The 11,749-nt window shown below is 42.9% G+C and overlaps 2 protein-coding genes across 2 annotated transcripts; one reads left to right on the top strand and one right to left on the bottom strand.

The window, feature by feature from the left end:
• Nucleotides 1–492: 492 nt before the first annotated feature.
• On the bottom strand, nt 493–6,994 carry chst3b (carbohydrate (chondroitin 6) sulfotransferase 3b). Its single transcript, XM_084039888.1, has 3 exons — nt 6,771–6,994; nt 3,103–3,318; nt 493–2,930 (listed from the first exon to the last, which is right to left on the bottom strand). Exons 2-3 carry the CDS (start codon nt 3,180–3,182, stop codon nt 1,703–1,705), a joined length of 1,308 nt encoding a protein of 435 aa, XP_083896014.1. The 5' UTR covers nt 3,183–3,318; nt 6,771–6,994; the 3' UTR covers nt 493–1,702.
• Nucleotides 6,995–8,282: 1,288 nt separating this feature from the next.
• ghitm (growth hormone inducible transmembrane protein) lies at nt 8,283–11,489 on the top strand. Its single transcript, XM_084040708.1, has 8 exons — nt 8,283–8,438; nt 8,791–8,893; nt 9,099–9,210; nt 9,325–9,466; nt 9,866–9,974; nt 10,187–10,375; nt 10,631–10,802; nt 10,896–11,489. Exons 1-8 carry the CDS (start codon nt 8,310–8,312, stop codon nt 10,978–10,980), a joined length of 1,041 nt encoding a protein of 346 aa, XP_083896834.1. The 5' UTR covers nt 8,283–8,309; the 3' UTR covers nt 10,981–11,489.
• Nucleotides 11,490–11,749: the final 260 nt, after the last annotated feature.

Below are 11,749 nucleotides of genomic sequence, written 5' to 3'. Positions count from 1 at the left end.
GCCAGTATACTCATGTAGCATGCAGAGTAGCTCACATTAATTTCATGAATCTCATCTCATGCCAAAAATTTAGTCAAAATGCCAATCGCAGTACTTTAAGTTTGACCAAACTACCGTGCTAACCATTATACCTGCAAAACATCAGCATGTACGCGTTGTCGTTGTGGGCATGTTAGCGCGCTGATGTTAGCATTTAGCTCAAAGCACCACTGTGCCAAATAGAGCCTCGCGGAGCTGCTAGCGTGGACTCCGTCTCGTTTCAGAATGTGTCAGCAAAGTGTTGATTCAACTGTGATCTTCTTCGAGGTCTGAGGTCGTAGTGTTGTTGAACGTATGAAGGGTCGTTCAGTGTTGGTGACTTTTCATTGCAGTGATCCTGCAGGCTGAAGTTCCAAGCGGACCCCCGCTAACACCGATTAAAGTGGGATGCTCCATTAGCTCGACAAATGTAGTATTTATTGCAAGGCAAGCTCTTTATCATAGACCGTAAGTGCTCCTTTTATTTTAATACACATTGGTATCTTTCGCATTGATCTGACACATCCGCTTCCTTGGGTGGTTAAGAGCTTTGATCATGTTAAAAGAAGCTACTCAAACTGACAAAGATGACGAAATGGGGAAGTTGTACTAGTGACAGTTGTGTGTGAAACTCAAGTCAACTATTGTGACACAGTCATTGATGGAGTATCTTCATGCCAAAAGTCAGAAGTTTTGCAGTTAATGTAAAAAGAAGGTTTATTGTAACAAACAAGATACCAAAGGAACAGACTGGAACATCGGGAAACAAGTCTGGCAGGCGAGAGTATCAGGGCCTCTTTTTTTATCACCAGCCAACAGGCTTGTGTCAACAGACAGAACCTGCCGACCAAACCTCGCACAATCCTGCAAACCAGCTGCAGTTGGAATGTTTGCATACAGTGGCAGTGTAAACATCTGTTTTGACAGAATCGGTCCTTACAGTCCCGAGGACAGCTTCAAATAGCTTTTGGCCAATTACAAACATGCATGTACGGCAAACTACAGTATACGTGTGTGCAAGAAAAAGTACCCCTGCAGAGGGGGGGAAGAACCTGTGGAGCACATTCAGAGCTCGGAGTGTCACTGATAGCAAAGAGGAAATAAATAAATTAACATGCAACATTACTTCCTAAATCTCATGAGTCAATATGACCAGGCAAAGCATTGGTGTTTCTTCCGACTGCCGTAAGCATTGCTATAGAGAGCAATTTTTTTTGGACGATGCATAAACATTTCAAGTTTCTTTGGTGTAAAAGCATTATATGTTGCTGAACAAAGATAACTAACAGAGGTTCCTGGAAGTATTTCAAACAAACCCACAGCTATCTCCCTTAGGATGTCCCTATATTTGCTAAGGCGTTAAATAAGGTTTGCAGGACAAGCCAAGGATATGGTTTGGACAGCGAAAGTAGTTCAGAGTGCAAAAAACAATGATAGCTTCCTATTTTCACTATGCAAAGTCTCAATATATGCCCTTGCTTCAATATTTAAAAGCTTTGTATGAATCTCCCACTCCACAATACATTTTCTTCATCAAACTATTTTAAATATTAAAACAACTTTAAATAGTACACAATCAGAAAATATTCTCTGTATCAGGATAAAGTAACCTAATAAATATGTAATTCCAGAGTTTTCCAAAAGGTTTGTTTTTTCTGCATCAGTGTTCAGAGTCCGTTAAAGTCTATAAAAAGTTGAACACTTTGTCCTCAATCAAACTGATAGACTTATCTGTCAGCATTTCTTCACTGCTGACAAATTTATACCCAAAAAGCCTCAGCGTCGGTCCGCAGACTTTCTGGACCACTTGGGCTATTTTGAATGGTAAACTGAACCTCCATTTCTCCACTTGTTCTGAGGAGTTTTTCTGCGTGGAGTAAACGCCGCTGGTCTCCTTCGAGGCCTGGGTGTTCTTCAGGATCCAGGATTTCACCTGTGGAGTGAACGGGATTCCCGCAAACCTGTACATCTCCGTCGCCTTCCTCATGGGGAACCGAGCGATGTCCTCGTACCGCACCAGCATGTACCGCCTTCGCAGCCACGGCGGCTGACTGAGCCCGATCTCGGCCGACATCCTGATGTTGTCGCAGTTCCCTTTCAGCTTTCTCACCTCGTCGTCGTCGACCGGCACATCCCCGTTCACGGCCCACTGCTTCCAGTTCTTGTATTTGGCTGCGAAGGCCACCATGCGTGAGGCGAGTACGGCCCGAGGATCCCGAACCAGCTGAATGAACCTCACGTCGAGGCGCGGGTCCTCGGCCAGAGGACGGAGGTTCTCCAACTGGCGCACCCTCACCGACTTGATGGCCCTGTGCTCCTTCTGAAGGCAGGACTCTGACGCCATGGTCAGGTTCAGTGGGCCACAGCGCCTGGTGCGGCAGCGATAGCGCTCGAAGACCCCCCTGACGACGGGGCTGCAGACCGACTCCTCGCACAGAGAGCTGCTGGACTCCCTGCGGAAGAGGGCGGCGGTGATGTGGTCCACGGGGAGGGGGTCGATGAAGCTCTCCAGCAGGGAGAAGTCGCAGAGGAAGAGCTGCTGGAGCACGTTGCGGTACGCCTTGGCCGTCGCCGTGGCGTTGGTGCCGCCGGTCTCCAGCGTCAGCATCTTCTCCACGTGCCACAGCGGCTCGAACATGTAGAACATGTTGTCGACCTGCTGGTTGAAGAACTCGCCCACAAACGAGGAGCCCGTCCTGGTGGTGGCCAGCAGGAGGATGTGCTTCCTGGCCTTCGTCGGCACCTCCGGGTGCTGGCTGTAGTTCTCCAGGCGCCGCTTCATCAGCGTGAAGGCCGAGTCCATCTTGTTGAATGAGCTGGAGGAAGCATTGTGCTTCAGCAGCATGTGGGAGAAGCCACTGGTCTGGAGAGGGGTCAGAGGGTCCTGCTTTAAGGTGAGCTTATCTGACACCCTGAAAGTGCGAGAGGAACAACAGTTGTATTAACTTTCACAGGAAGATTCGTAACCGTGTTATTTGACTTTAAGCAATTTATTGTGTTGTTTTTTGAAAATCTGTTGGAAATAAACACACAATCCTTCTGGGAATCACTAAAGCATGCCACTGATCACCGAAATGGACTTACCTTGAGATAATGTTGTTTTCCTTCTCAATGATAACAAGTGCCACAACAAAGACGATGGGTATTGTGTATTTGATCCTCATTCTTGGATGTAGCTGTGCCCGGATATGCTTTTACAGACTGCTTCTTAATGGGTTCTGCCAATCTCCTGAGTCTCCAGTCGCCTCCTTAAAGAGCCTTCCAGTTGTTTGTATTCCCCGTTGTCGGCGATGTTTCATCCTGTAAATGAAATGAACATCAACCTGTCAGTTACACATTTTGCACATTTGAGCACAGCGGTGAGTAAAACCCCCCACTTTGGTCTCAATTCTTTCTGTCGAAACGCATCAAGGTATTTGTTTTAAGCGGGGAAGTTGACAGTCGCGTTGCTGCATATGGTAAAACTGCACTGTGATGCTGAGTCAGCGTTGTGGTTATGCCTCTTTTGATATTTTTTTTATTATTTGTGCACACTATCACTGTTCTGCTAATCCAATAATGGAGGCATTTCCTCAGAGACAAAAGCGTCATATCTTTAGGGGGTAAGAATAGAAAATAGCTGAGTGTTTTCAGACTGAAATTCAAGCCAGTTCTTCCCATGAGGAAGTCCTTGTTATCTTTAAGTGCACCAGTGCATTTCAGGAACATGCCCACCCACCCTGCAAGACAGAAAGCTGGTGCACATAAAAAAAGAAGCTGTTATGAGTCAGTCAGCAATCGTGAGAGCACACATGAAATATGGGGGATTCCAATCAAATGCAATTTTGCAATTAAACTATAATTCCACACCTGCAAAGAAGCTGTAAAAAAACCTCAAAGGTTTGTGTGGATTGGAGTGATAATCCCACCTCCCACTGATAAGTAGCAGAGCAGTCTGGTGGTCCTGACTGCCAGCTGCTGCTCCGTGTCAACACTGGGAGGAGACGCCCTCATTGACACTACTGCTACAGCAGACCATCATCGTGGCAGGTTAATGGCTCGCTGCTTCCTCATAATATGTGTGATTGAGACTGACGGGGACACATGTCCAAACACTGAGAGGTGTAACTGCACAGAGACGAAAATTGAAGGGGAAGAGCCTGCTTTGACGTTGAGCCATGAATCGTAGGAGTCCGAAGCCTCGAGGCCGTTCAGTACTCGTGTTACTCTGCAGAAGGGCAAGCGGGTAGTCGAATGAAGATAAGAGTGGCTTTTAACGATGCCTGTATTTGGGAATGCCTTGTGCATTCCTGAAAGATTGATATTCTAAGATAATGGCAGCTTGGCTCAGATCCCTGACTAATCTTAGGATTTTCAGCGTAATCCTGTTTTACCTTGTCCTCCAGTGAAAGGGTCAATGGCACAGGCGAGAGTAAATGAGAGTCTCCACCCTGAGGAAATTGGCAGTGTGTCAGTTTGATGTGCGCCCACAGAAATGTCAATGTTATAAATGTAGAAGCGTTTAAGTAAGCACACAGAGGGTGTACTGTACAGCCCGCCTTCTAAAATCCCCAATCTGGCTTTGTGAAAACATTTGTATTTTTAGGATCCGTCAGGTGCTACACACAGACAGTGTGTCTGGGATTTCTTATGGATCACTTTTGCAGTTTGTGATTAATGAAACTGCTGTTAACCAATTGCGGACTAGGCCAAAGGTAGTCGTGTAGAACGCCTAATACATGAGCGTCAGTCTGAAAGTCTTTGAGTTTCAACACGTCTGGAGGTCCAGTTCTCACATCCTGTTGCAACTTCTGTCCCCGACTGGCTTCTGTGCCAGTTTCGAGTCCAAGTGACTGCAGTCTAAACACAGGGAAAGTTGGACACCGCCTGCGAAATTCTCCTGAGAGGGAATGGGAAGTTAACAGTTCCAAATAGAGCACCGTTGACGACGTGGAACGGCGTGTAATGAAAAAAGGTGAACCGCTTTGTGCACCGAGACACGAATTCACCGGGAGGAAGAGAGAAAAAAAAAAAAAATCTGCTCTGTCTGACTTGCACCACCCTGCCGGATGCCACAGCCACAAAGGTCTCTTTACACAGGAGTGACTCTAAACCTTCCTTTGGGCTGAGATCGCAGAACACGAACTCCCAGGTCACTCACGCATCACCGGGTCAGCGACTTAACCCCCCGGAGTGCCGAGTCACGTGGCCCGTGTCAGATAGTCGGCTGCACCACAGGAAATGACTCAGTCCAGTGGTCATTCAACGGGCAAATACAGTCACAGCTTGCGTGGGCAAACCAACGGAAGGTCTAAGTAAATATACAGTACACAATATTTGTTCTGTAGTTTATTTTCTACTGTGACTGAACAAACACCAAAAACGAATAAGACATGAGCAGACGATTGGCTGTTCTGTCAGAGGGAAAAAAGATGATTTGAGAACTACAATATGTATTTAAACAGTTTTACTTCTCTTCCTTTATGTTTCTAAATAAACTTAAATGCCACGTCAACAATTCATCAAGAAAACAAGTGCTCTGAGGTTTTGTCATTTATATGGTGAAGTAGATGTACACCAATTATCTCGGCTTATTGCATCTGCTGTGTAAAGTAAAAAAAAAGAAAACACACATGAGCTGACATTGTTGAATATTCAAAAACCACTGAGGCGTTTGACACTTTTGATCATCTATTCATAACTGAGCCGCCACCGCACCATTTATCATCTTGCTACAAATGCTTTTAATAGCTGCCTGTTATTTAATGTAAATCTTATGTGAAGACAAATTAAACACCACAGAGGCTAACCCACTTTCTGAGATGTTGTGTTGTAAACGCACGCAGAATATCACATATAAGGATGTTTGTCTCAACAAAAAAAAACACTATATCAATCTATAAATGTGTCATTTTCTGTACTGTGATATACCGTTTACATCCTAATAAAATATATATTTATATATTCAAAGGAGTCATTGTGGGCAATGCAGGAGGTGCTATTCTCCTAGTTACTTTGCAAACTAAGATTTTACATATAAAAAGAAACACCATGCATTCTTACTTAATAAAACGCAGACATTCACATGTGGTTAATGTGTATATAATGATGTTTCTCGCTAGAATAAGCATAATTTACAGTCCTGACAGATGCATGCAATATCAAGATACAAAACTGCATTTACTGCATGAGCACATTATTTTCTATATCTAATATATGCGTGATATTCACTTACCATAGGAAAACAAGGTTTGTTGTGTTCAATCTTTATCCATTTGTTGTTTTAAAAAAGGTTTGTTATTGGACAGTTTAACTGAGGCTACAGGTCCATAGTTATTCGGCTTAAATCAAAAAGTGCTTTTGGCCAGGTTCTTTGTTAGGGACGAACATAAACACTCTACTATATAAGGACTCTCGCCTACAGTGGAATCTATAAAAGGAGAGTGGAGTGTGGCATGCAGGCTTCAGGTTTAATTAGGGTCGCAGTGTAGGCGAGGTGCATGTCTGTTAATAGAATCTGTTCAGGACAAAGTGTAAAAATCCAAAATAAATCCAGAGCAGTGAAAAAAAAGTCGAACTTAATTGCTGCAACAGGAGTGAAAGTCTTTAGAAAGCGTGCATTGAATTTAAAGGACAAATCAGACAAACTGAACTTTGAATTTGACTTGAAGAGAAAAGCCATGGCGATTTCATGTTGGTTTAAAGTTCACATTGGAGTTTAACAACAATATTAGTTTAAAGCTTTTTATTTACATATAAAGAATCATACCCACCATCACGATGAGGGTTGATCAGCCTTGTCCTCAAAGGGCGATTCCGCATAGAAATACATTCCGTTATTCCCCATCAACGCTTCACTTGTGGGACAGGAAACTATCCGGTCCAGAAGAAAAAACAAGTAGCCCGACCACTTTCAGGGGATGAAACCTGCGTGTCTGATGGAGTCATGTTTGGGGAAGCTGCAGGTCAGGCCGCCCGGTGAACTGAATGACAAGTATGTGAACCGGTCGCGTCTCAGTGAATCACATGGGAAAGTTTTTTTGGGGGGGGGGGATCGAAAGCAGCGCAGCTTCAGGCAGGAGGCGCGCTGACACCGACCCCTCACAGACCCGAACTACTCTGTGATCACTCAAAGAAAGCAAACTTTATACAACACCTGTTATAAGATGTGCATGTGCTGCTGGTTGTCATATTTTATAGGGTTTTTTGAGGGGGGGGTTTATTTTGTAATTATTGATGCAGTCACAGCAAAAGAAGAGACAAGCACTCCACCTAGTGGATAAAAATGCGATGTGCCTTTCAATATACTGTAGACATGGGCCTGCATTTGGATATAATTACAAAACACGGGGCTATAACGTGATTTATGTTATATTAAATTACAAAGCAATTTATTTACTGAAGTAGGCTACAGTAATTGTAGTTTACCAAAATACAAATATATAAAATATAGCCTACTTTTCACTCCCATACATTTTTCGACAGCTGTTAATTTGCATGTAACATGCATGTAACAAAAATTGTCTCTACCGGTTAAAACCTTAACACACAGTCGGGATCTGCATCAGCAGGGTAATAATAAAACAATGATATAATAATATCACTCTGAAAGGGGGCGTTTGTACCTAATTCTGATCCGTAAAGTACCGTTTAAAGTTCCACCTGTACTGGGAAAAATATAAAATAAATTCACACTTTTATTTTGCTGTGTTCAGAATACATTTTCAACCACCGATTTCAGAAATATACGATTTTAAAAAACCCAGCCTGGTTAAAACTACAACTCCCACCAAACCTGTCGCTTAATGATGACGCACACACAGAATTTTCACGAAGGGTTGCAAAACACAATTGCGTCAGAAAGTCGCGCGCACTCGTCTGTCTCTAGAAAGGTGAAGGACCAGCACTCTCTCGGTATGTAACTAGGATTAAAGCTACTTCTAGACGTTTTACACTTCAGAATTGCAGCCAGGAGATTATTTGTTAGTGATAGGAGATAATTTATTTGTTGAGACTAAACGCCGTCACACCGGAAGGTCCCAAAGACTGTAGTGAACTAGTGTACGCAGCTAGCATATGTCATGTTAGCTAACTTTACCGTTGGCTAGCTTAGTTAATAAACGGGGAATGTCATGAAAACGGAGTTAATTTTATTAACTGACGTGTGTTATTACTTTAATCCCATGACGTTGTTGCCTAGCTGGCTTTGTGACTAGCAACGATGCTAAACGTGTACAAATGTGATCATTTGTCAATGTTTGTACCTAACTGTGTTTATATTTCAGACCGATCAAAGATAATCTATCGTGACCATGTTGGTGGCAAGGCTGACGTGCCTGAGGAGTCTTCCTCTCGCCGGGCTCCGTCCGGTGCTGCAGGGCTCCCCAGCCCTGAGGACACCCACTTTCAAGGCCTGTCCACCCCTGCTCAGGTCCCAGCAGGTACCGTGAAGTTACCACCAAGAGGCTGGCATTCATGGCTCTCTAACGCCTCTCTATCTAAGCTTTCTGATTACTGCAGCAACACACACTCACACCACTCTTAATAAGATTAGAATTGGTTAGAAGAAACTTTTATTATTCTTGAGTCACAGAAGCAGATAGTCGGCACTGAATGCCAATAAAACCCTCAGATTCTACCAATTGCCTCCCCAGTGTCTGTAAAATATGATATGTTGGCAACAGTTCAGTGGTCTGACACAAGGCTTAACAAATTCCCCTTTAATTGATGTGAAATCCCTGTCACTTAATCAAGCATTTCAGTTTTGTGTAAAATGTGTTTTTCTCTCACCAGGGTTATTCCTCTAAGGCCAGATTCGGTTTCCGCCGTGGGAAGACAACCAGAGACCAGCTGAAAGAGGCCGCTTTTGAGCCAGCAACAGATACCGCCATTAGAAGTAATCACAATAACATAGTAAAATATACTGTGCTTCTAACAGGCTATATTGCCACAACGCCAAATTTGCTTTGGGGCACAAATCAAACCTTTTATCTGTGACATTCCCTGTGTTTATCTGTTACACTTTTTGATACTTCACGTTTATTACAAAGTAATATAGAAAACATTTTAAGGTGTGACTAAAATAATTGTTTTGTCCACAGTTGACGGCATGGGAAGAATATTTCTGGCTGGAGGTGCAGCAGTTGGCCTTGGAGCTCTGTGCTACTATGGACTCGGCATGTCCAATGAAATCGGTGCCCTTGAGAAATCAGTGTGAGTAACAGGTTTTTGTACCGCAAGCTTTTTTTTATTTTGAAGCACAGGTCAGTAGAAAGTGTTTATCTTGTAAGAGCTCCATATTTACCTGGCTCTTCGCTCTCTTTGTAGGATCTGGCCTCAGTATGTGAAGGACAGGATCCACTCCACATACATGTACTTTGCAGGCAGTATTGGACTGACAGCCTTGTCAGCTGTAGCAGTGAGTAGGACCCCGGCACTCATGGGTCTGATGATGAGGGGATCCTGGCTGGTAAGCTTTATAACTCAATTACACGCAACATAGGTCCTCAGTGCATTACAGCATCTTCAAAATAAATTGAAGGCATATCTAGGGCTGGGCAATATGACCAAAGTGTTTTCATTTCATATCTTGTAACAAGATATAACACATTTTCTCGTAGTCCATATATGAATAGTCTATATGATATTATCACATGATAAAGCCTATTTTTGTGTGACAAATGAAACTCTCATTTAGTTAACGGACATTTGTAAATGTGTAAATATATACAGCCATACACTGATAACGTACTAAATCTGCAGGCATGCACACAAATACACATACATATTAAGACAGTAGTTATATAGAAGTATTCTACATTTTTAGGTGTATGTTCAGGTTACTAATATGAAGTTTGTTCCAACCCAGGCTATTGGAGCAACTTTTGCGGCTATGATTGGTGCCGGTATGCTGGTCAGGTCAATTTCCTACGAGGACAGCCCAGTACCCAAACACCTCGCTTGGATGGTCCATGCAGGTATATAAGACGTGTCTAGTGGAAACGTATTGTTCTGTTACGTTGTCCAACTGTAGTTGCCTTAATTGGACACTAGAGGGCAGTCATGTAAAGGCTCAGAGTAATAGTTGTGCATCGTAAATGAAACCATTACATCTATAAGTATGGCAGAGATCTGTTTTGATGTATTATGGTTTGAAAGCTGTGTTATTCCTTTATCTGTTAATAATAAGGTGTGATGGGTGCTGTCATCGCTCCCATGACTCTCCTGGGAGGACCTCTGATGATGAGGGCTGCCTGGTACACAGCAGGAATCGTGGGAGGTCTGTCCACTGTGGCCATGTGTGCCCCGAGTGAGAAGTTCCTCAATATGGGCGGGCCATTGGCTGTTGGCTTTGGAGTGGTCTTTGCTTCTTCTATTGGTCAGTATAATGCACTACCACATAAACCCTGTCTCAGTTGCAGGACTGAATGCATGTTTAGAAGCTGGGTTAGGGGCTGTGTTGATGGTGAAGTTATTTTTATGAGCAGTTCTGCAAGCAGGAACACCAAGCGTTCTCCCATTCTGAACAGGCACATATAATAATTAGATAATCAGCTAAATAATTATGCAGGTCTGGTTGCTGTCACTTTGAACCTGTACTTAGTTTCACAGCCAATCTTCCCGTCTTCTTCAGGATCAATGTTCCTGCCGCCCACCTCAGCGTTCGGAGCAGGCCTGTACTCAGTGGCCATCTACGGAGGCCTGGTCCTGTTCAGCATGTTCCTCCTCTACGACACACAGAAGGTCATCAAAAGGGCAGAGACGCACCCACTCTATGGTGTACAGAGATATGACCCGATTAACGCGTAAGTCACACCTTCAAAGCTTTTTTCAGCACGATAATGTTAACTATGCACTTTCACCACAGTATGGATCTCATATTCCTCTTTGTTGTACAGGTGTATGGGGATTTACATGGACACAATGAACATCTTCATGAGACTGGTGATGATTCTGAGCGGTGGTGGTGGCAAGAGGAAGTAAACTGCAGCATTCTGACTTAAGCTTACATTTTACCTTTCAAGGAGTTCAACAAAATCCTATTTTATTACTAGCCGAATACTCCCAAGGTGTTATCTCTTAGTGAAAAGTCTCACTTTATTGATAAATAAACATGAATACTTTGCAAGAGTGTGAAGAAGAGACAAATCGCTGCATATTGATACCACACTGAGAATCCTTACCTTGATCGTGGAAGTATCGGGTTCATCCAGCGGTTTAAAAATGGGTTCAATCTGTCATTTTGCCTGCCGCAGATATTGTTTGTATTTTTTTATGTTTTATTTATTTCAACTTGGTGATGTTTTTGGTTTCCAATACGGATGAAGACTCAAGAATATTTGGTCCAGATTTACAGTACAATAGATGACTGTGCACATATATATACACTGATACTCTGGTGGGTTACAGCTGTTGGCAGTAGTTCATATATTTCTGAGAAAATATACAGTAATTTCAACAATTGAATCACTCAATAAACGGATCAAAAATTATGTGATTTGTGCGTGCATATTTGCATTTTTGTGCTCTATTATATAATTCATATACATAGAAATAAATACTATGGCCATGTGTTTAATAAGTTGCAAACTATTTTACAAGGTTATGTTTCTTAAAATGACTTTAATCAATTAAACTCAAAATGTTATATTGTTAATAAACTTCTCAGAAACCCATATGATGTCTGTATGCTGTATGATGTTGGTTAAATATGTCAACAATGGTATTCCACTCAAGCTGTGTGCACTACCAC

Source organism: Eutrigla gurnardus (genome assembly GCF_963514095.1).
Source record: "Eutrigla gurnardus genome assembly, chromosome: 22".
NCBI lineage: Eukaryota > Metazoa > Chordata > Actinopteri > Perciformes > Triglidae > Eutrigla > Eutrigla gurnardus.
This window is presented reverse-complemented; position numbering and strand designations above follow the sequence as displayed.